Source organism: Pristis pectinata, chromosome 15 (genome assembly GCF_009764475.1).
Source record: "Pristis pectinata isolate sPriPec2 chromosome 15, sPriPec2.1.pri, whole genome shotgun sequence".
NCBI classification, from domain to species: Eukaryota; Metazoa; Chordata; class Chondrichthyes; order Rhinopristiformes; family Pristidae; genus Pristis; species Pristis pectinata.
The window spans coordinates 4,450,898-4,476,778 of record NC_067419.1 but is presented as its reverse complement, the minus strand read 5'-3'; the positions used below and the strand labels follow the sequence as shown (position 1 = coordinate 4,476,778).

At 39.9% G+C, this 25,881-nt stretch overlaps 1 protein-coding gene across 13 annotated transcripts in view; it reads right to left on the bottom strand.

The window, feature by feature from the left end:
- The window catches only part of LOC127578538 (CCR4-NOT transcription complex subunit 4-like), a 122,225-nt gene that overhangs the window by 52,259 nt on the left and 44,085 nt on the right, over positions 1-25,881 (bottom strand). For 7 of the 13 annotated variants that reach the window (XM_052030686.1, XM_052030677.1, XM_052030679.1 and 4 more), the window contains exons 2-7: positions 25,446-25,686; positions 23,769-23,966; positions 22,818-22,904; positions 13,106-13,207; positions 11,818-11,943; positions 6,744-6,877 (exon numbers count right to left, since the gene is read on the bottom strand). In XM_052030686.1, the coding sequence (XP_051886646.1) occupies positions 6,744-6,877; positions 11,818-11,943; positions 13,106-13,207; positions 22,818-22,904; positions 23,769-23,966; positions 25,446-25,619 (821 nt within the window). In that variant the 5' untranslated portion in view covers positions 25,620-25,686. The remainder of the gene's footprint in view (positions 1-6,743; positions 6,878-11,817; positions 11,944-13,105; positions 13,208-22,817; positions 22,905-23,768; positions 23,967-25,445; positions 25,687-25,881) is intronic. The other 6 variants (XM_052030684.1, XM_052030689.1, XM_052030682.1 and 3 more) reach the window with 1 other exon arrangement.

Here is a 25,881-nt window from a genome sequence, read left to right as displayed (position 1 = left end):
TCATCACAACTTAACAGAGATTAAAGAGACTAAGCACTATCCGTTCTCAAAGTTAAATCAATATTCCAAGATATGAAATTATGATACACATTGACAATCTGATTAAGTTTTCCATGTAAGATAAAGGCCACATATTCCATTGAAGTAGCATTTTATAGAAAAGCAGAAGAGTAATGGGAAATCCATATATTTAGAGTTCTTCTGTGGAAATATGCTAATCAAGAGCAAGTCATTGGTTGCTTATTTCATAATCGTTTTGCTTATGTCATGATAGGTCAAGTTTGCTGCACACAAAGTTAATGCTATGTTGCAATCTTCTTCCCAATAGCTGCTGTGGCCAATGGAAGAAAAATCATCCATTAGTAATCAAGTATTAATTTCCAGAGTGCAGAGCAAGTTCGGAATTTCACACTAGATTTCAACACTTGTTCCAACCTATGGCCAACTGAGAGGGTTTTCAAATAGCAAGACTCAAACCCAAGTGAAACACAGTCTCCATTGCAGCACTGATCCCATCCTTGTACCGTTCAAAGGCATGGAGTAACTGTGGAATGCACGTTGAGACACTGGATATGTCCAAAACGGTTTTAATGAAATCCTCCAATGGTAGTATCACACCCAGCAACATCAAACCAATATTCCCAGCATCTATACTGATCGCACTGAAACAGTTCTAGTTGGACCTGGTTGTTCATATGCCCAAACCAGACACTCAAAACAAGTACTCTACTAAGCTCTGAACCAGAAATAACCCCTCAGAAGGAAACAAGAACTACAAGGATATTTGAAAATTGCAAAACCTAACATTTTAATCAACTCATGGAATCCCTACCCTTTGATTGACTGCTCCAACTGTAAAAGCAACATCAAGTGCTGAACTATCTCCACACAAGAGTACATGGTTATACCCAATAATTGGAACAAGAGCGCAAGAAGCCAAATGCCTCATCAAGTACCATCTGCCCCACCCATGGCAAATCCAATATAGGATGCATCATCTACCTCAGAACCCAAAGAACTGAGTGGAAGCAAGTCAACCTAAACCCTGAATGACTGTCCAAGAACAAGAGTTGGAAGAACCATAGAACAATACAGGCCCTTCAGCCCACCATATTGTGCCGACCTTTAAACCACGCCTAAGACTATCTAACCCTTCCTCCCACATATCCCCTATTTTAAATTCCTCCATATGCTTATCTAACCATCTCTTCAACTTGTGACCTTGCACCTTATTGCACTGCACTTTCTCTGTAGCTGTGACACTTTGTACTGTTACTGTTTTTACCTGTACTACATCAATGCCCTCTGTACTAACTCAATGTAACTGCACTGTGTAATGAATTGACCTGTACATTTGGTTTGTGAGACAAGCTTTTCACTGTACCTCGGTGCAAGTGACAATAATAAACCAATACCAACTTGACCAACATATCTGCCTCCACCACTACCCCAGGCAGTGCATTCATGCACCAACCATTCTGGGTGAAAAACCTCCCTCTGATATCTTCCTTGAACTTCCCACACATTACTTTAAAGCCATGCCCTCTTGTTTTGGGCATTGGTGCCCTGGGAAAGAGGCACTGACTGTCTGCTCTATCTACTCTTAATAGTTTGTATACCTCTATCATGTCTCCCCTCATCCTCCTTCTCTCCACAGAGTAAAGCCCTAGCTCCCTTAGTCTTTCCTCATAATCCATACTCTCCAATCCAGGCAGCATCCTGGTAAATCTCCTCTGCACCCTGTCCAACACTTCCATATCCTTCCTATAATGGGAAGCACAGAACAAAACATGTCCATTAAATTCTGAGCAAAAACAGCACTCACAGGCACTATTTTGGTGAAGCATGCATTTGTAAATTGCCTCAGTTAATCTGGAGAATGGCACGTTTGTATGCTGCTGACCTTCAGTGAAAAGCAAATTATTTGCTTCCATTTTTTTTAAACAAGTGTTATACAATTCAGCATTTATTTTGTAAATAGACTCAATTCATCTTCAATGGTGTGTAAATGTGTATCAGGTGTTACTCGAAAAGATTGTCCAAAGGATGACCAGCTCATTTTCTGTCCTAACAGTGGCTGGGCTGATAGCTATACAAAATATAATTGATAGCAAAAGTTCAGACGAGCTTCACAATTGGACAACTCTTCAGCTTTATGAAATTGGTGAGAGCTGTTATCACTTAGGAGATAGCACAGGATTTGTGTTTTATTTAAGTGTATAATGCTTTCACTGGGATCACTACAATTACAGAAAAATATTACAAGTCTGCTCAGAATCTTGTTCTTTGCCACATTTCCCGTCACAAAAATGAAAATTTTAACAAGCATACAAACGCACAGCAAAGGACAGCTGGTAGCATAACTTGCCAAAAGCAAAACATTTTTCAAAAAGCCAATTTAATGTGGTCAATGCTTACAATACCTCCAGGCTCTTTCTATAAGTGGCACAGAAAGAAATACTGTGGACAACAGTGGAGCTTAACATTCCACAGCAACTAATTTTCACTGTAATAAATTCTGATGAGGTTTTTACACGTACACTTTCAGAAGAAGTTCACTACTGAGCAGATAATACACCAAAACGCTAACTGGGATTTTTCTTTTAAAAAGATCAAGACAGCATACTTTGTAGCAAACATCTTTTTGCTGTGATGAGCAGGACATGGTTTGCGTTGTCAGGAAACCTAGATCAATAACTTGGGTTTAACAATATGAAGCAGTGATAATAGAAAATAAAACTGACCATGCACAAGTGAGTTAGGGGGGTAATAAATGACTGCAGCAAAGTAGCAAAGGGATTGGCCAGCACGTTAGCAAACTGGCAAATGGAATTCATTCTGGACAATAAATGTACCTGGACAAACAAGGCAAAAAGAGTAATTGGTAGGATATTGACAAGCATAGGAGGTACAGGAGGTTGGAGTGCAGGTAGACAGATCTTTAGTCTGTATGGCTATTTTCATTTGCTAAGGAATAGAACACAGGATGTATTTGAATTGTGTGCAACACCAGGCAGAGCACTGATGGTCACTAAATACAGTTCTATGCATGAAGAACCAAGGGACTGCAGATGCTGGAGGAACTCAGTAGGTTGAGCAGCATCTGTGGAGGGAAAGGAATTGTTGATGTTTCAGGTCAAGATCCTACATCACGACTGATAGTGGAAAGGGAAGGTAGCCAGTATAGAGGGAGGGGGGGAGTGGTGAAACAGGGCCAGTAGGTGATAGGTGGACCAAGGAAGGATGGAAGGGAGTGTGAAGGTGGAGACAGAAGCTGGAGGGTGGTGAGCAGGTACACAAAAGGTGACGAGCTGAAATCTGCTGACATAATGGGAGCCATTCAAGAGAGACGGGTAGGTGGAAATCAGGTGGGTGGGGAAGTAGATGGAACCAGGACTGTTTTTGGGGGGGGGGGGGGGGGGGTGCTGGGTAATGGGAAAGGAACAAAAATGGGAGGGCCAGGGATGGATAGAAAGGTGAGGGGGTGGGGGGGGGGGGGTGGGATAAGCAGGGGGCAAGAGTTACCAGAAATCCAAAAATTCAATGTTCATACCATTGGATTGTAGACTACCCAGGCGAAATACAAGGGGTTGCTCTTCTACTTTGTGTTTGACCCCACCCTGGGGATAGAGAAGGCCAAGCATGGACAGGTCTGTGTGGGAATGTGAAGCAGAATTGAAATAGCATGTAACCAGGAGCTTGGGATGACCATTGTGAACAAAGTGCAGGTGATCTGTAAACTGGTCACCTCATCTACACTTGGTCTTGCTGATCCAGAGGAGGCCACATCAGGAGCACAGAACAGCATATAAAGTTGGAGGAGGTGTGCATGTATCTTTGCCTCACTTGGAAGGGCTGTCCAGGTCCCTAGGTATTGCTGAGGGAGGTGGTGTTGCAGCTCCTCCAGTTGCAAAGGAAAGTGCCAGAAGTCAGGGAGTGGAGGATGAGGAGGGATGAGTGGAGCAGGGAGTCATGGAGAGAGTGGTCCCTATCAAAAGTGGAAAGAGATGAGGAGGGGGGAGATGTGACTAATGGTGGGATCCCATTGCAGCTGACAGAAATGACTAAGCATGATGTGCTGGATGTGGGGACCAAGAGTGAAAGCAGAGGACTAAGGGAATTCTATCCTTTGTTTGAGGTGGGTATTGGGGAGCAGAAGTCCAGGAAATGGAAATGTGAGAGGGGGCTCCATCAACCACAGCAGAAGGAAAGCCACGGTTCCTGAAAAAGTCATTTCACATTTCCTGGAATGGACGACCTCACCATGAGAGAAAATGCAGTGGAGAAAGAAACTGGCAGCAAGCTTTGGCATCCTTGCAAAAGATGGTAAAAACCTATACAGCAAGACAGAGGTGAAAGCATGGAACTCACCACCTGAGGATTTGAGTGGCTGAAGTCCTCCTGCTTTCTACTTGGTTGCTGGACAGGCTCTTGAAGTGTCCTAACCTACAAGACCATGAACTAAGCTGGAAAGTGGGATGCAAATAGCTCTTTCCTTCTTACAAACCAAATGGAGTCAAATACATCTTTTGTAAATTTTGATTCTATGAAGCTAGACACCACATGGACGACAGCTAATGCATATATATTGGAAGGCTTAAAGAGTGCCACATGAAAGGCATCTTCTCTGCTCATCGTATCTGTGAAACGTTACAAAGTTATCAAACCATCAGAATGAAATGCAAGTTGTTACTTCCAAGTAACGCAGGCAAATTGAGGTTAGAGGCATAACTGGATCTCCTCAACTGTGAATCAGTTGGGTGAAGGAAAGGCCAGATACAAGCTGCCACATCTACAAGACCTGCATGAAATTCCAAGTCTTCCCTGCAGATTTAACACTTTGTTTGCACCTTGCTTATGGCAATAACAGAATTAGATCGGAAGTCAAGATGGAGCTGCATCTTGGATACAGTTCGGTTTGCAATGCCAGGCAAGTTACTTCAGTGCACAAAGGAAAAAAGCACTTCAGTTCAAATACAATTTTCTATCACAGCAGGTGTGACTTGACCATATCGATGTGCCACCTGTCCCAATAAGGTGTGCGTGGCTCAGATGTTACAATGGAGGCTTTGTAGAGGAATATCTTGATCAAATATAAACGAATAGAAAAGCTTCATAAAAACTCAGCCAAGGAAATATTTGATCTGTCATTTCAAAGATACTTTTCTGAATCATGCACAACTACAAATTGAATCAAGTGGACAAAATTAACAGCAACAAGCACTTAACTTTCATCACAGTGCAGCAAATCAGTGGGAGATTTCAGTGGGTATTGTACAAAGCTATACAACTTTTGCCACGTAGTTATTGTTCAGTCAAAAGCTAACAAAGTGAACAAGGCATTGTTTTTCATTTAGATGTTCTTTCCTACGATGACACAGGAGGTCATTTGGCCCATCAGGTCCGGGCCGAGCAGAAAACGCCCATCACCACCGTTCCCCCGTAGCCCTGCAATATTTTCTGTCACATGCCCATCCACTCCCCTTCAATTCCTTGCTACTTACCTACACTCAGGGTAGTGGTCAACTAATTCCTAGCACTTTTTTGGGATGTGCAAGGAAACCAAAGCACTGAGTGGAAACCTATGTGGTCTGGGGGCACGGGGGGGAGGAGGGTGGACGTAAAATCTCCACACAGACAGCACCCAAGCTCAGAATCACATTGGGGTCTCTGAAGCAGCACTAACAGCAATGCCATCATGTAACACTGAATATTGCAAGGACATTATTTACAAACATCTTATTGCAATCTCCCTCTGAAGGGGGCAACCTTTTGTTTCAATGAGTTAACATTTCATTCTCCTGCAGACTTGAATAATTGCAATCAAATACACAATTATTGTGCTGGGTAATTCACCACACCAAGACTAAATTGGCCCAAACAATGCAATTGAAGCATGAGCAAGCTACAGGTCTTCTATGATGCTGATAAACCAATTTAAGCTATGTTTTCTTGGAAGAAGTGTGGGCACCACTCTAGCAAATATTTTGCACATCACCCAGCATGACCTCACACAAAACAAAAATTATTTAACAATAACTTTCTCTGCTACGATAATTGTTAAAATCCTCCCTTTCCATAAAGGAAAGTATGTTTCTGAGACACGTTTAGGATTCAAACTTCAGTGTGCTCATCATAGTAAGCAGGTTGAGTCAATGAAGTTGTAAAGATGCTTAAAATCACCGAGGTTAAAGCTCTCCTCATATGCTATCAGAATCAGAAATTAAATTGAACTACAAGTGAACATAAAGGAAGCCAACACACAGATGGGGTTGTGGACTACGTTATTCATCCTAAAATTCTCATCTGTTGGCTTTTCCAATGTGCTGTGACGATTGGAAGTCACGACATTTAGAGGTAGTAAGGTCATTCAGAGAGCAGGCCCAGCCATCATTTGTAGCAGTGCTGTTCAAAAGGTAAGAGAGCAGAAATGAAGCAGGATCTGTAGCCTAAAAGAATCCACAAAATGAGCACACTGGAATTCTCACTGGAATACTAGTTGTCCATCATAATCAGGCCAATTTGTTTGCTTCATAAAGCACATCTGCTCAGTTGATAAATGTATCAATCACAAAAGGACGCTTTTACAAGTTAGCTTAGGGTAAAATTATGTACTTAAGCTAAAGCAAAGATTCAACTCGATCAAAATCTGCAGGCAGACAGGAAAGCCTTTGTATTAATAAAAATGCAAACAGAACCAAAAAAAAAAGCAGGCCAAAGTAGCAGGCCAGGACAGTACTTACGCATCATACCTCTGCTGTGTAACTATTTTGTTCTTATTTTTGTCAACTGTGCTGGACGACTGGTGCAAAAAGTTGGGATTCATTTTATAAAGTTCCTGGAGCAGCTTCTGTTCATATTCTTGATGCTTCCCTGCCTGTGGAAGGAAATTAGATGCAAATGAAAGAGCTTAAGGACAGCCAAGTGGCAACCAAGCAGATGAGCATTTGAAACCCCTAAGGCAGGATGATACAGTTATCACATTTTAAAGCTACTTGGTAATAATGGGGAGGGGAAGTTAGCAAGAATTACTTGACATTTGCCCTCCCACCCCCTGAATGAAAGGGCCATACGAGGACTTACGAAATTGGATCAGGAACAGGCCGTTTGACCTCAAACTCTCTACTCAGTTAAATCTCAAGTTGAAATTCATTCTGCAACCAACCAGGTTTCCACAACACTTGCTCCAAAATTTAAGAGCCAATAGTAATGTGTCCATTCCACCTCTTGTATCACATTTGCCATTCAGTAAGATTGCAGCTGGGCTTTCACTTCCATGCCATTTTCCTGCACAAACTCCAAATCCACAATTACCTCAATATCCAGATATCTACCGATCTGTGTTGAGAATGTGCAGCAAGTGAACTTCCATAGCCTTAGGTGGAGAATTCCAGATTCATTATTTGCTGGTTGAAGAAATTTCTTCTCGCCACAAGCCTGACACCTTATTTGGACACTGTGACCCCTAGCTCTAGATACTTCAGAAACAACATCCTTGCATTTACCATATTGAACCCCTAAGAAACTTACATTTCAATGAATTCACTTTTTACTATGCTAAACTTCAGTACAAGCCCGGGCAGCTTGTCTCAATGTGCAACAAACTTCAGAAACCAATTTAGTGAACCATCACTGCATTCCCTCATGTATACACTTTCTTAAGCAGGAGACTAGACATGTACACAATATTATAGGTGTGGGTCACACCAGTGTAGTAAGCTGACTTTACTTGCATTCAAATCTCACAACGAAGGCCAAGCTAAACGTCCCCAAATTGGAGTAATTCAGAAACTGGGGGGAAAACATCTGAGCTTTGACACCAGATAAAACCGTCACCAGCTTTGCCTCTTGTCAAATGCCGTCAGTGTGTTCTAGAGCGAGGGCCTATCCCGTACATCTGGGCCTATCTGGGGTTCTACTTGCCCACACCTTACCATTCTAGTGTTTTCCCCAACAATTGTTATTAGACTACCTAGCCTGCTGTTGCCATATTCTTTCTCCTTGTCTTAAGTATCAAAACATTTGCTAGCTTCCAATCCACTGCAACTGTTCTGGTAACTTTCGGAAGGTCACAACTTATGTATTTGCTATTGCTCCAAGCTGCCTTTTGAACACATTACTTAGGCCATCTGATCCAGGGAATCTGATGTTCCCCATCTCTAGAATATTTTTTTTGCTAATATATATTAGCTCAATTTCCCTCAGTATTAGTTCCGGCTGCTATATTTTTGTTTCATGTTTTCTACTGAGGACAAATACTAGTGTACAAACTGCCTTGCCCCCTTACAATTTCTCCTTCCTGAACTTACAAGGGACCAACATTAATGCTTACTTTTTTTTTACTTACAAAAGCTGCTATATTTTTGGATTTCCTTGTTAGATCAGAATATTACAGATTTCTTCACCAAACCCTATTACTGGACATTTTCATTCAACAAAAAATGAGAAATCGGAGGCAACTTTAGTAAATTCCATAGACAGAGCCAGTGTGCTCTCCTATATCCAACACCTACATGATATATGGTAATGTTCTTTTGCATTTATACTAGTGGTTAGATTTACCAATTATGTTCTGAAAATCTGAAATGGTGGCTAACATTTATCTAAGAACAGAACACAGCAACAAACTCTTCAGCCCACCATGTCTGCACTGACCTTCATGCCGATTTCATTAATACCATCTGCCTGTACTTGGTCTGTATTCCTCTATTTCCCATGTGTTCATGCATTTGTCTAAATGTCTCTTAAATGTCGTTCTTCTACCTGCTTCTATCACCTCTCCTGGCAGCACGTTCCAGACACCTCCACTGTACTTAAACAAACTTGCCTCGCACATCTCCTTTAAACTTTCCCCCTCTCACCTTAAACCTATGCCATCTGGTATTTGACATTTCCAACCTGGGTAAAAGACCACCTACCCTATCCACGCCTTTCATAATTTTATACACTTCTATCAAGTCGTTCCTGAGCCTCTGATGTCTCAGAGAAAACAAAGTTTGTCAAACATTTGCTTGTAGCCAATACTCTGATCCAGGCAACATCCTGGTGGAACTCTTTTGCATCCTTTCCAAAGCCTCTGCATCCTTCCTGTAATGTGGTGAATACATCTCAAAAACCAGAAGATGAGATTACTACGTGGACACCAACTATAACCTATTAATCATCAAGTCCTCAACTTCCACTCCAAGCAGATTCCACCCTCCCACCACCCCCATTTAAGAGTGTGGCCATTGTCAGCAAGGCCAGAATTTATTACCCATCATCAGTTGACCTGCATGTGGCAGCAGTCATCCACTTTCTTCAACTGCTCTAAGTCTGGTGACGGCATGTCACAGCACAATTAGGCAATTCAGAACTTAAAGCCAGTGACAGTGAACAGGGAGGTTTCCAAGCCAACATGGGGCAAGGCTTGATGGGCAACTTGTAGGTGGTGGCATTGCCCATGCACCTGCTATAGTTGTCATTCTAGTTGGTGGGGCTTGTGGTTTTGGGGAGACTACCCCAGAGGGCTTTATAAACAAATACTGCATTGTACAGAGTCTCTGATGAGTCAGAGGTGCACTCATCCAGACAAGTGGAGATTACCTCCTGACATCTGCCTTTTACATCAGAAAACTTTTGGGAAGTCAGGTGGTCAATCGCTCAGCAGAATACCCAGCTTCTGAATTTTTACTGAATGTTAAAGGAAGGGTGGTTACACTATCTTAGCGGTGGTAGTTCCAGCCTGGCACTTATTTGGCACACTCATCAACCCAAGTCCAAATATTGGCTTGGTCCTGCTGCACAAAAATGGTTTCAGTAGGAGTTTCAAATGCCATTGCAAAGCTCAATGAACCTCCCACTTCTGAGCTTGTAAACAAAAAAGCTCAGTAACAAATTAAAAACAGTTGGGGACCAGGTCAACTGCCCTATGGAACTCCTGTCACGCTGATGTGATCAATTAACAACCATAACCATTTTTCTTCATGCTTTATAAGACTCATTTTACCTGGGCTCTTGATCCCATCTGTGGTTAAATGCTGCTTTGATGTTCAAGGACACCGACTGTTGCCTTAGTTCTGGAACCAAGCATGTTGGTCCACATGGAGACAAAGCTGCAATGAGGTCTGAAGTAAAGTGATCACGGTGGAATTGAAACTTAACATCTGGACAAGTGTCCCCTGGAGAACACAATTAACTGCACTGCCCATTACTGATGATGGGGAGTAGACTCAATGCTTTATTGATGGATGGGCAATAAACCTTCACCTTGCCAGACATATCCACATCCCCAAAAAGATGGAAGACTGACCGATGGATGGTAACTAGTTGTGTTGGATTTGTCCAAGTTTTTTGCAGAGCCATTCATCAGTAGTAATGTTCATCTGCTTGATGACATGCCCCGAAACCGTGGTTTGTGGCAAACATACGGCTCCACTTGGAAAAACAGCTGTGGAAACTAGAGCTGTTCATCTTGGCTTGCACTGAACATCTGCCGAAGTGATTCATCTCTTTCTTGTGCCTAAAATGCACATCTAGACCCAGTCACTGTGCTTTAGGAGACTCCAATAGCAGCCCTCACTTTTGCTGTAATGTTAGGAAGTTGAACACCAATTCATCCAACTTTTGAAAAGGAATAAGTCGTCCATCCACTTTGTGAAAATTGACAACACACAGTCTGCACGTACCAAGCAAACCTACCCTTGGGTGGTCACATTTAGTTCACTGTAACGGTCTGTGACAAAGTCACGTCAAAGCTAAGCAACAGAACTCTGAATCTCCCACACACAAAGTTGTCAATAATGGAAAATCATCAGATATTTCCACTGTGCACCAAAGGAATTTTGATCCACAACTCAAGTATATTAACCTCACACAGGGCATAACATTGATTCAAATACTCTCAATTTCTTAAATATGCTTCAGAAAACAGATGAAGATAATCTGAACCTGCATTGTCCATTGCATTTTATTAAAACTGCATGAGGAAGACCAATGCAAAGATATACAGGTGTCCACTTGAGGGCACTCTTGAATAATACAGCTGTGCTCCAAATTATCTTTAACAACCATTACCATCAGGATTCTCATGGGAGAGGTTGACCCACTGCCACGCACTCCCTGACCAAAACTGAAAACAATGCTAAACACTTTTCGTCTGAAGCTCTAAATTGATAAACTACAATGCACTATGAATCAACACCAGCGTCTCATTTTACCAGAATAAAGCTAATACAACTAAAATGCAATTTTTAAAAAAAGTATTTTGCAACTTTTTAAGGTGGGAGGTAAACCATTTACTCATTTCTGAAAGACGTAATAGTTATTTAATTGACGAAGAATCAGATCATTGCAGAAAGACAAGTGGCAATGGAATTAATGGGCTATCAAGTGAAATCTAGATTTAACTCATCATTTCTGGGTGAGAAATCTGTTTCCTGAGGTACAGTCACCAATCCTTTATGGTCTAACAAAACACCATTCAACTCCAAGACTAGATTATTCAAGCTGAAATTCAAACATGTTGGAAAAATGTTCAACTGTTTTTGCTATTGTAAAATTAGATAACGACAGAAATACCACTTTGTATACAAGGACCTAGTCAGACACTTATTTTAATGAAATAAAAACAAAGCTGTAAATGTTAGGGCAGGTCAGGTAATCTGAAATATTAGACACTTTCTCCTCTCCACACCTGCTGATTATCCCCAGTTTTCTGTATTTATTTCACATTTCCAATTTTTTGATTTTTCAAAAACTGGTTTTGATGAGTTGACTTTTGATGAGTGTGCTTTGTGCCAACATTGCATATCATTTTCTTTAGGCCGGCAAGCCTACCTGCATCTCCTCTTTAGTGAAGCTGGCTGCTTCATCCCCTAGCTCATGCAAATACATACAGTCTGGTTTAGGACACTGCATGTTCTTTAGGAAATAACTGCAATACTTCGTTGTGCCTAAAGATGCCTTGAGAGAGAGAAAATAAAGTCAGTAATCGTAGACATGCCGACACAATGATTTTTACCGGTTGCAACTCCTCCATGATTAAGATCCATCAAAAAAAACATGATAAAGGCCTTGTTTTAAATTGTCAATACAATAATATAGATACAGATTTGCATTATTGGTGTTCGTCTGATACAGGGTTAAATAGTATGCAGTTACAAAATTGCTTTCGGGTTCAGGGCTAGCCTAGAGTTGCATACGCTTTCTACATGAAGTCATTAGCAGAATACTCCTGCCCCATCAGGTGCAGGTCAAGCAAATCGACCAGTGATTTGGCTATTTCATTTCAGTGATATTCCTGTTTTTAACAAAATGCTTTGAGGTGCCGTTCAAAAGACTGAAGCAAATCCACAGTGGATTTGTTTTTGATTTAACTAAATCTTCGTTTTAAATACGCAAATGCCAAAGATTCTTTAATGGCTGGTTGGGATATTTTAGTCCTTTCACCAGGACAGTTGTTCTTCATTTAAAATCAAAACTAGACCGAAGACCAATAACATAATAATCAACCAGACGTTGGAAGAATCCAACTTTAAATAGGATTAATAGTTAATATATTTCATCTACACAAAATTCTATAATTTTCAAAGGGAATTAGATGAATACTTATTGCAGGGCCTTGGGGAAAAGGAGCAAGATTAATGGTCTCGCAAATGTGGAGTCACAAGGGGCTGAATTAGCTCCTTTGGTATTCTATTCCATGATACAGCACGGAAACCAAGTTTTTATGGTTGTTACATGGGAGAGACATTATAGTCACATCAATCTACATTGCCTTGTGAATAATATTTTGTATAGGATTTCAATATCTAGCAATACAACTGGCAGTTTATCTTCTGAGCAAGAGTCACAGGATAACAAAATGAACAGAAACTCAAAGCAGGTAGTTTTGTTTTGACATTGCTGTGGGTTTAGTTTATCTTTGCTCCTGGCAAAATTCTGCTATACTTAACTACTTAGCTTCTCTCAGCAATGGCATTTTTGCTTATATTTATGTCATAAGTTGACACTTCATTTGTGCAAAGCTATTGCACTGAAGCTACAGAAGTCACAAGTAAACTTGCAGATCTGAAAATATGCCATGCAATAAGTGTTTGTAACAGACTACAAAGCAATTTCTTACCTTAAGTGTCCTGCCATCCACCACCACATTATTTACACACTGTATTGCTCTTAGTGCGTCTTCAGACCGTATGTAGGTTACATAAGCACTTGCACTGGGACCCTTGAAGAAACAGCAATTTAGTTAGCAATAAGATTTTTAAAAAAAACTCCTGCCAGCAAACATTCACAATCACACAGGGCAAATGATTAATTAAAACATAGGACAATACAGTTCTGAAGGGTTAATTTGGCAGATTGTGCCTACACCAGTTCTTTGGCACTTAAATTCTAACACAGTATTAACTGGAAGCAGACCAAGAGGGAACGATGGGATCTCGGAGAGCTCCAGAGAGAGCATGTGTAAATCTACAAAGTGTAATAAATACAAATGATGAGCTGCAGGGATAAATACCCTAATACAGATTGGGATCCTAAAAGTGCCATGGGCAGAAAGCAATAATTACAGGGCTGCAGGCGAAGGACAAGAGAGCAGGATTAACTCCACTGCTCATGGATGCGAGCATGGCCTTGAGATCAGATACTGGCTTATCATTGTTGCTATCATTTTATGATTGTACCCCATTAATCCCACAAGACTGCTCCTTCAATTTTTTTTTTTGATAACTATTCTCTCTCAAAGGATTCATTCAATTCTTTTTGTGCTACCAATGAACCCTGCCTCCACCATCCCAACAAGAAGTGCATCTCAGATCTTCATACTCACACCACCTGTTTCTTTGGCCACAAACCTTCAATTTGTACCTTCTGATCCTGCTATCAAAGGAAATAGTTTTGCTCATTTACTGACTTTAAACAGTTCATTATTTTCAGAACATTGTGTACTTCAAGGTCAGCAATCTCTCTTTCCTGGAACCATTTTATTAAATTGTCTGCTCTTCTCTCCACCCCCGCCCCCCCCCCCCCCCCCCCCCACCCCCCCACCAAGAGACAAATTCTTCTTAATGCATGATGCCCAGAACTGAAATTGGAAATTTCAGTTGATGAGTATCCATGTCTTCCAAAAGTTTTGAAGCATTTCCAGATTTTTGTATTCTACTGCTTGAGAATAAACTGAATGATTCTAAATGCCTTCTTAAAAAAATCTTTGCAGCTTAACCTGTCACATTTGCCTTAACAATGGCAAATGACATATTTATGAAGTAAGAAACAAAGAAATGCCAGGCAACTATCGAGTAGTTAGCTTAACTTTTGTCATGAGTGAGATTTTAAAAACTTAGTGAATTTAGTAGCTACTTGGATAATTCTGAACAGAAAGTTGAGCCAGCACAGATTTGTACATGAAAGATTATGAAGGACTAATCCAAATGTATTTTTAACGAATTAACAGAGTACGAGACATCAGCTGCAAGGATTGTGTTCCCCACACTGAAGGTTGCTTCGTAAAAATCAAAGAACTAGTAGCTGCACAAGTTGAAGGAAGAACACCATGAATTGTGGTGAACTAATTTCTCTTTCTGGACTGGAGGATCGTAACTTGGAGGGGCTCCTGGGGGTCAGTGCAGGGATCTCATCCTTGATCAAAATGGGTGGATGCTGTGAGATTTCCCAATCTTTGGGTGACACAAAGCTTGACAGGATAGCACTATACTGTCAGAAGGCATGGAGTGGCTGGCAGAATGGATACACAGACGACTGAATGAAATGATACATTTGGGCAAAAACAATGAAAGACAAGATTGAATGAATGGCAAAATTCCAAAGGGATTCTATGAACATAGGAACTTGGTCGAACATATACATTAATCTTTGAAAGTTGCAGAGCATGTTGAGCAAGTGGTTAGTAAAGCACATGGAATCCTGGGATTTATAGAAGCAAAGAGTACAAATGCTGAATCTGTACAAAACACTAGTTAGGCCACAACTGCAGTATTTTGCCCAATTCTGATCACCACATTTTGGGAAGCATTTCCAAGTCCAAGAGAGGGTGCAGAAAAGATTTATTACCATGCTTTCAGGGTTCAGGGATTTCACCTATAAAATACAATGGAGAAGCTGGAGTCACTCTCCTTAGACCAAAGATTCACTGGAAATTTGATTTAAGTATTAAAAGCATGACAGATAAGCTACAAGGAGGAATCTGTTCCTAATAGCATATGGTTCAAGAAAGGGCTCCAATTTAAAAATGGGCCAAAAAGGTAAAAGGGGGATTGATGAAAAATACTTCTCTCAATGCATTGAGTTTGGATCTGGAATTTACTGCCCTACAAGGGTGATGGAACGGAAACTACCTTCAAAAGCAAACTGGACAGGAACTTGAGGGAGAATAAATTTTCAGGCCTATGGAGAAAAAGCAGGGCACGATGACCAATAGCACTATTTTGAGGAACCTGCATAGACTTAATAGCCACCTGCACTGTGACTTTGCTTAAATTTTATGGGAAACTTAAGTGGGTTGGAAAGGTAATAGAAAGCCTGTAAGTGTTGCATTGCAAATGATCGGGTTAATATTTGTATTGACTTTAAGGACAAAACTCACTTAAGAATAAGGCACTGTAAAACCTTATTGTCGTGTTAAATTTACTTACCATTTCTTCCTACCAAAATGTAATCACTTGACAATGCTCTGCGTTTCACCTGCCTCGTGTCTGCACATTGTACCTTTATCCAGGTTTTCCTGACATATGTTACCATCACTCTCACTGCTCAATACTTTTCCAAGTTTTGTGCCACTTGCAAACTTGAAAATTTGTGCAGCAAGATCAGATATAATATTAAAACCAGTGGTTTCACACCAACTCCTGGGGAACTTCACCACGCTTCTCTTCAGTATGAAAGTATCTCTTTACCACTATACCTGTTTTTCTTTCATTTCTTTAATTTTGTGCCATGCAACTTATTGAACCATTTCTCCCAGCATCCTTAATTCTTGTTACAAAACTTCGTAGACCTGTTTCCGTCACAAAGACAAAACTAACTGGAGAACCAATACCCTCAATGGCAACGTTGCCAGTGGAGGACTCTGCCTCAGCTCAGCTCTCCTCCCACTTCCACCAAGGATGATGCCATTAGTTCACAAGCTTACGAGTGTCTCATACGCTTGTGTATTTCCTAGCTTGCAGTTTCATTTTGAGTTTGTTACAGCAGATTCATAGCTGTTTTTTCCAAAGCATCCCTGAATATTATATCAAAGCATTATCATTTTCCATGAATGAAATTCCAGTCCACCTGGTTTAGTTATCTCAACCAGAGTCAAAACATTGCATTTCTATAGCTTCTGTCTCTCCAATTACACTTTGATTTTGTTAGACCAGCAAAACAATTTTTCAATATGCGAAGAGGAGTCTGCTGGTAGGTACATGTTACAGAAAGATACATAGCTTTACTCTTTTGTTCATTATTTCTCCCAAGTGATTTGGTCTCAGATCTGAGGTTTTAAAACAACTAGATTAACAGATGCAAGACATGTGTTTAAAATTGGGCAACTTGATTAAAGAAACTTAATTCTCAGAGGGGTTTTGGCCAGACTCAATTTACTGAGTTTTTAAAAAACATACTAATTGCTTCATAATATGTTAGGTTCAATTTGCCTAGATTCAGATAATTTGTATTTATAGCACTCAGTAAGATCTCTCAAGTCACAGCAATTATAAAGCAAAAAATACAGATGCTTGAAATCTGAAATAAAACAATGCCAGAAATACTTCGTCAGGCAGCATCCAGCAAAAGGAGAAACTGAGTTAATGTTTCAGGTATTGGGAAAAGTTCTGACTGCAGGTCACTGACCTGAAACATCTGTTGAAGGTAAGAGAGCAGAAGCCAGAGTAAAAGGAAGGTGGTGGTGGTGGGGGTGGGGGGGGGGGGGGGGGGGGGCGCGGGTGGTGGAGGAGAGAAAGCACAAGCTGGCAGGTGATAGGTGAGTCCAGGTGAGAGCGGGAAGGTAAGTGAGTGGAGGAGATGGAATGATTTTTGCGGGGGGGGGGGGATGGAGAAAAGAGTATGGGAAGGTAGGTTCATCCCCATCTCCCCCCACCTACCTTCCCTCCCATCACCAGGACTCACTTACCACCTGCCAGCCTTTGCTACTCCCCCTCCCTTTTTATTCTGGCTTCTGCCCTCTTCCTTTCCAGTCCTGATGAAGGGTCTCGGCCCAAAACGTCAGCTGTTTATTTCCTTCCATAGATGCTGCCTGACCTGCTGAGTTCCTCCAGTATTGTCTGTGTTGCTCCAGATTCCAGCATCTGCAGAATCTCATGCCTCGAGCAGATCCAGAGTTTTTTCCCCACATCTCATGAATGATGTAATACTTTTTAAGTGCTATCCATTCAATATTTACTCACTTGTATAATACATTAGTGGTCCTTGACATTCACAGGCAATTTCTAAGTCTTCTACTACAATACCTGACATGATACTTTAAGAATCTGATCAGATTTATGGGTGCATCTATTAGTCTTAATCACTATTCCCCACCTCTCAAATCTATTGGCTTCCTAAACTTCAAAATTAACCCAACATCCATCACATTTTGGGGATCTAGTTCCAGATTCCACTGCATTGTGTAAAATGCGCTTCAGTTTTACTCCTGTATGCCAAAGCTCAAATTCAGTTAAGTTCTGGACTCCTCCTCCGGAGGAAACAGTCTCCTTCATCAGAATGCTCTACTTTTGGGTCACTATCTTCTCCATTCAAACTTACCTTGTATTTATGCCCTTATTAAACTGTCATTTTACCCTTTCACCTCCCAAGTAGATTCTTTTCCAATGTTTTTATTAATTTCAAATTGATCTACATAACAGTAGCAATTATACACGTGATATAAAGAGATCGGGACTACAATAATAACAGTTAACGTATACAAACATAATGAGTAAAATGTAATCTGAACCTCCCAATCTCTTAATAATTGAACATGAAAAAGATAAAGAAATTTGATTATGAGGAAAAAGCCCCAAACTAAAAAAATAGTAACAAACAAAATGAATGATAATAACAAACGAAAAGTAACCAAGAACTAAAAAAACTGGGCTGTCGTAATTCGATTAAAAAAAAAGTCATTAACTCCGCCTCCTCTATATTTGAATAGAAAACTATCGGGAAGGATTTGGAAAGGTCAGCTTACATCATATTAAAATGCTGGACAAATGGGCTCCAGGTTTCTTCAAAATTAACTGAAAGGTCAATAGTACCGCTCCTAATTTTTTCTAAGTTTAAACATGTTATAGTTTGGGAAAACCATTGTAATGTAGTAGGGGGTTTAGGGTCTTTTCCATTTAAATAGAATGGATCTTCTGGCTATTAAAGTAACAAATGCAATCATGTGACAAACTGAGGCAGATAAATGGCCAGAATCCATCATTGGTAACCCAAAAATTGCAGTAACAGGATGTGGAAGTAAATCAATATTCAATACCACTGAAATGATATCAAAAAAATGTCTTTCCAATGCTTTTCCAAAAGAGGGCAGGACCAAAGCGTGTGTCAGGGAGGCCACCTCCGAATTATATCTATCACAGATAGGATTTATATGGTTATAAAAGTGAGCTAACTTATCCTGAGACATATGGGTCCTATGAACCACCTTAAACTGTATCAGAGTGTCTAGCACACAATGAAGAGGTATTAACTAATTGAAGAATTTTCTTCCATGTCTCTATAGGTAGAGCTATCCCAAATTCTTTCCCATTCATTCTTAATTTTATCTAGCATCTCTAAATGTATTTTCATAATCAAATAAATTATTGCTATCAAGCCCTTCTGATAAGGGTCGAAACCTAAATTTTTCTTCTGTAATTTCAATTGGATGTGATATCGGGAAAGTAGGTAGAGTAACATTTAAAAAGTTTCTAATCTGTAAATATCTAAAACAAAACGTGATCGAGGCAAATTCTATTTATTAGACAACTATTCAAAAGACGAGACAGTTATCAACGAATAGATCACAAAAACATGTTATTCCCTTCGCTTTCCATAAAAGGAAAGCTCGATCAATTCTAGATGGTTGAAAGAACAAAATTAGATAGAATAGGACTTGATAAGATAAATTTATTCAATCCAAAAAATTTACGAAATTGAGACCATATTTGTATTGTGTTTAGTTATTGGATTAATCATTTATTTATTCAATTTAGTAAGTGCAAAGGGGAGCGAGGCCCCTAAGATAGAAGCCAATGAAAACCCTCGCACTGACTCACGCTCTAGATACACCCATCGTGGACACTGAGTTGCATCTAAACCTTGTGTCCAAAAAAATTAAATTTCAAATATTAATTGCCCAATAGTAATATCTAAAATTAGGCAAAGCCATATCACCATCCTTTAATTTCTGTAAATATTTCTTACTTAACCTTGGGGTTTTTATTCTGCCATACATATGAACGAATTTTAGAATCAATAATATCAAAAAAGGATTTAGAGATGAAGGTTGGAACCGCCTGAAATAGATACAGAAATTTAGGTAAAATAGTCATCTTAACAGCATTGATTCGACCAGTGATAAGGACAGTGGGGACTATTTAGTAAGCAATTGTTTAACATGATCAATTAAGGGTAAAAAGTTAACTTTAAATAAGTCCTTATACTTCTTGGTAATTTTAACATCTAAATAAGTAAAATAATCAGTCACTAATCTAAATGGTAATTGCCAATAGATTGGAACTTACATATTTAATGGGAAAAGCTCACTTATTAAGATTTAGTTTATAACCAGAGAAACCACTAAATTAAGCAAGCCATGATAATGCTGAAGGGATGGATTCCTCAAGGTTAGAGATATAAAGTAACAGGTCATCTGCATATAGTGATACCTTATGCATCCCATCTCCACGACTAACACCAGATATGTTAGAAGAGTCACGAAAAGCAATTGCCAAAGGTTCCAAGGCAATATCAAATAGTAAAGGACTTAAGGGGCAGCCTTGTCTAGTACCTCAGAAAAGCCTGAAAAAGGGGGATCTCTGATTATTGGCAAGTACAGAAGCCCAAGGTGTATGATATATCAATTTGATCGCGGATATAAAATTTTGACCAAAATTAAATTTCTCAAGCATGTTAAATATTCCTTCCAACCCTATCAAATGCCTTCTCAGCGTCAAGCGAAATAACACATTCTGGAACTTTAATGAATATTGCTTATACCCCGTCATCTAAACATTTAATATTAAATTGCAAATACTGATTTTTAATAAATCCTGTCTGATCAGAAATAATTTGTGGAAATACATTTTCCAGTCCAGTAGCCAATATTTTGGAAAAGATTTTGCAGTCCACATTCAATAAGGAGATAGGTCTGTATGATGCACAGAGGGATCTTTATCTTTTTTAGGAATTAAAGAAATAACCCAAGTGGATTCTGGTCAAGCTGTGCCACACCCATTTACAACACCCAAAGAAATCACCCAGTGGGAAGTTCTTGCTCATCTTTTCCTCTCCCAAAGTTTTCAGCTGCCCTTCCACTGTAACCGGCTTTTGACTGCTCCTTACTTTTTCATGTGTCACGATCTGGCCCCTTCAAATACCCTCATGGGGGTCTTCTGGCCCTTCAAACTGCTTCACCATTCATTGCAATCATGACTGATCATCTATCTCAGCACATTCCTATGCTCTCCCCATGCTCCTCAATGACTTTTACATCTCGAAAAATTTCTATTTCCATACATATATTCATCAACTTAGCCCCTCCAGCCTTCCAGTGCAGTTATTACCCACCCTATCTCAGTGCAACTTTTATTACCTCATATCCTGAAACTGTGACCGTCTTATTCTGGAACACCCCAGCCTGGGAAAACATCCTTGTACCCCATTTGCCTAACCCCATAAGAAATTTTAAAGTTTTATTAGATTCCCTTCCATTCTTACAAGTTGCAATGAACACAAACCTCATTAACTTCATCTTCTCATACAGCAGCCTTATATCTCAGCAATCAGTTTGGTGAACTTTTGATACACTCCGTGTTAAGTTTATTCTTTATCATATAAGGCACCAAACTGACACGATACTCCAGGTGTGATCTCATCAAGACTCTGTACAACTCTTAACAAGACAGCTTTGCACCTGTATTCAAACCTCCTTGTTGTGAAGGCTAACATACCAATTGCCTTCTTAACTGCTCATTACACCTGTACATTTCCTTCAGTGCCAGGTGTGCAATAATACCCAAGTCTCTTTGTACATCAACATTTCTAAATTTAATAATTAAAAAACACAGCTTTTCTGTTTCCCCTGCCCCCTTCCCACCCCAGGGTGGATGATTACACATTAGTCCACACATACTGCATCTGTCAAGGTTTTGCCTCATTAATCATTATGTCTTGGTTGCCCTGAAACCTCTGTTCTCCTCACAATTTAATTTACAGAACATGCTTTGAAATATTACTTGTCCTCATCCAAATCATCCCCTCAGCCTCCTGACTGCAAATGGAACTCGCATTTCTTCTAAAACTGGACGACAGAAACTGCAACATAAATAGAAAATGCTGGAAGTATTCAGGTCAGGCCGCATCTGTGGCAACAGAAACAGAGTCAATGTTTCAGGTCAGAGACCCTTCACCAGAACTGAAAAAGGAGACAAAAACTTTGTTGGTTTTGTTTTAGATTTCCGGCATCTACAGCATTTTTGATCTTGACTTGCAGGAACTGCATTTTGTCTTTTGTGGAAAATGGCACTTAGTCATTTCTACAGTCCATACCTCACGTGAACAATGCAGTATGTTCAGTATATTAGTTACAATCTTACTCAGATCTGGAAAGCTCAGAATCTCCCAGGGCAGAAACTAAGTGTCTTTTAACTCGATCTGTTTTTAGATGTTTTATGTCAATTGTGCTGTATGCTTGCAAATTTTTTTTTTATATACATTGTTTATTGTGAACTGAATAACTGTTACTCTTTCTATTCAATCGAATAGAAATAGAATCTCTATTTCCTCTACAAATAGAGGAATCTCTAGAAATTCTCGAGAGTTTTCTCTAGAGAACTTTCTATTCAATTGTGGAATTTGGTTCTCATATCAATGTTCCTCCCACCTTCAAATGCTTTTAAATTCCCAACTGTTATCTTTTTCTGACTTCTGACCAAGTCTCAATACAAAAATCCACTCCCTTAAATGGATCTTTTCCCAGAACTTCACATGTGCAATTGCCAGTTTTCTTTCTCTCACACTTACACTTTTGAAGTACATTCTATAGATTGGAAAAAGATTGAAGCGACGAGTTGTCTTACACCTCTCTCCTTAGAGTTCCTGCACTCACTCCTCAGCACCCATTGACAAAATTTGAAATGTAATGCAGGGCAAGATTCTATGCTGTAGAACTGTTCAAGAATCTGGTGAAAGATCTATTCCTTCATGTCAAACCAATTAAAACTTAGCACACCTAATCTACAATGCTTGTTTCACATTCGGTGACATAATTATCTCCACGCACAATAAACCAATAATGCTTTCATCCCCGTGAGGATTCCACTCACCTCCTGAAAGAAAGACGCTTAACCAGTGACCAGAGTACAGATTGACATACAGCATATGATTTCAGCCCAGAAGACTGGGAATTAATACAGATATCTGCACTACTCCAAAATACAAAAAAAAGTTATCATGTCCCCAAAAGGTACAGAGACATCATGATAGCAGGGCATGTTTTTGATTCAGATAAAGTCATCAATCCTGGCAGAAAAGACAAAGGAGTCTCAGTCCTGGTCTAGCATTCTCAGGACTAATGAGCAAATGAAAAAATGAAGACCAACCGTTAAGTGAGCCATTAGCTGGTGTAACCTTACCTGCGAACCTGCGTATGATGTACTGTTGTTGATGACAACTTTGTGTATTTTACCAAACTTCCCAAAATATTCTGGCCGTTTTAAAACCTGGTTGTAAAAAATTAGAAATGCTTTTCAGATCCAGATAAAGATTCAATTCAAAAAGAGTCATTTAACAATTGAAACAAAGTGTACAAAACCAATTCTTTTAACAGTAAAGTTCAACTGACACTAGCATGGGCCAGTAACAAGAAGTTACCTACAACTTAGCAAATGCATAACCACAGCGAAAGCTTCCTCATTTGCTGAGCTGATAGTTTGGGAAGAGTATTACTCAACAAAACATTGCCAAGCTCACAGTTTCAAAGGAGTTAGTGTGAAGGCCCTTGGGATGAAAAGCTGGCTTCACTTGAGCCTTGCACTGTCCCAAATTGAAAATTTTTTTTGTTAACAATTTTTAGCACAGTAACAATTCTTAATGCATTCAGAGACTAACATGTGGGAAGGGAACTACACTTTAAAGACACCCTTGGTATCCATTTTAATGATTATAAGGACTTAAAACAAATCTTGAATTGAAGAACTTTCAAAAGATGGTCAAAATAAGCAATTAGCAGAAAGCAACTTTAAAGATGTGTCTGCAACCAAAACATCTTTGGCATTAAGCTGACATAATACAATCTGATGTGAGCTTAAGCCTGACTATACTATCATCCTGCTGTACATCATACCCAGCAAAAGTTTAGAATTTAGCATTTACGTGACATGCTATGGTTTCACGATTGATGTTTATCCCTTAATTAACATCTGAACTGAGTTATAGTCTAATCACATTGCTTGATAGGTCCTTTTGGGCAAGTTGGCTGTTCAGCTCCCCACACTGGAATAATGAATTTATTTGAAGAAAACACCAAGTATTTAGAATATCCCAAGGTTGTGAAAACTACAACAAAGTGCAAAACATTGGCTCACCTCTGGATCTGCTAGCCGCTGTGATAGACCAACCACAAAAACTAGATTCTTCTGTACAACACGTACACTGGCCAAATGCTTGCGGTTCTCTGAGATTTTTTGTTTCCGCTCATTCTGTTTCTGTTTCTTCTCATTTTTTATCCTCTGTAGCTCCTCTTGAGAGAGCGGTTTGTAGACTGCAGGATCTTCAGGGTAGGGCTGGTGGGGCAGAAGGAGACATAAATACTGGTTAAATAAGGAAAGATACAAGCCCACTGATCAATTTGAGACTTCTGGTGCCACAGAAAACATTTGACAAAGATTTATTCATCTAAACACGTTCTGCAGAGAAGCATTCCACTGTTACCAGAGTTTGTACAAATTCTTAAGTTAAAGGCAGTGTTGAAATCTCTCTCTTCATTCTTCCATCCACCCCTGTACACGATGAGAAAATATATCTAAATTATTCCACAAGTGAAAATGAACTCCCAAGATAAATAGTGGATGTGTTGGGCAGGAAAGAAGTATCCAGGTTACACTAGCAGTATAACCTGTGGACAAAGTAACGAGTGCAAATCCAAATCTATGGGATCAAGACAGCATCGTCAATGAATAGCACAATCTTCATTGCTTAGTAATTTGCTCAGGGCAATACTATTTTTACAACTGATTGCCTCCAAGTTGCAGCAGTGGTAGACCAATACAATTTGTTCAGTTGGAATCATACAATGGATTCAGTGCTCACTGCAGCTTGAAGATAACAACTTTGGTCTTGTGCCTCTGAGACAAAGGAATTTCTTATTGTGGACTTGGACATCTTTTGACATGTGGTGAGCAACCACTTGCAACCTGAGAGTGCAAAATTGCAGAATACAGCTGCCCATGACCAAATAGTAGAGCTAATCTGCCAATAACGACAAGATTGGCTAATATGCAGATGAATCTTACTTTTTGCCCTTTTTCTATAATGGATGCCTGACAAGTTCAAATGTTTGCTATCACAAGCAAACATTCACCAAAAGCACATTGTGCAAAAGGCATCAGGCTTTACCATCCAATTACCTCCCTGAACACTTGGATTGCAAAAGATAGTTTAATTTAAAAAGAAATGGTTGCTCAAGGGCTTTCTGAAAAGGGCAATCACACGACAGGGGTCATTCAGGAGGTAGTGTTCAGGCACTGGAGGAACATGCTATCGCCCCTCATTCTGGGATGTTGGCAAGATTCCCACCTTATTGGCTGTCCCAAGTCATCCTGGTGCAACTGTGGGATTTCACAAGACAGTTAAGAGTCAAGACTAGAGTCCTATGAAAGGCAGACGAGCTACAGCCAAGTGGTTTCCTTAAAGGGAACACTGGAGTTTCTCATGCTTCCACCTCCATGTTTGCTCTGAGAGCAGTTTTTATTTCCATGACTCAATTCTATGGATTTTGAATAAATTCACACATGCCCAAGTTACGACAACCATTACATTCCTATGGTCCCCAATAAATCAAGGCCCAGAGAGATCTTTGATGGAACTCCAGCAATCACTGCCTGCTCAACACTGGGCTTTCACTTCCCACCTTCTACCAAACAGCTTTTTTACCCATAATAAAACATGCTAGATACGTGCAGCCAGATATGTACAAGGGTGATAGCATTAGCATAATCTCAAGTTTTAGTGCTTGGCTCATGGCTTCGAGTAAATAAGCTTACTTTTCTGCAAGCTGGACAGAGGCCGTTCTCGTCTGTGCGTATACGGTGCCAACAGAAACGACAGATCTGGTAGCCACAGGTGCAAGGGAAGAAGTTGATGTCATCAATTTCAAGAGGCTCCATGCAAAGTGGGCATTCGACAGGGTCCTCTTTCGTGTCGGGGCTGCGAGACATCTCCAGTGTTCACAGGATATTCAACTTCTCACCAATGAAACTGTGCAAATCTGAGTATGTTTCAAGGCTGAGTAATCAACACAAAAAAAATTAGTGTTTGGGGAGCATACTTTCACAATCACCCATGTTAAAAATAACACTGTTAGAAACCAATTACAAAAGGTGCATTTTACGCGAATCATACACCAATGCAAAGTGGCATTTAAGGAGCACATTAGCTCAGTGAACTAGTTTAATAATGGCACTATTGCTTAACTCATCC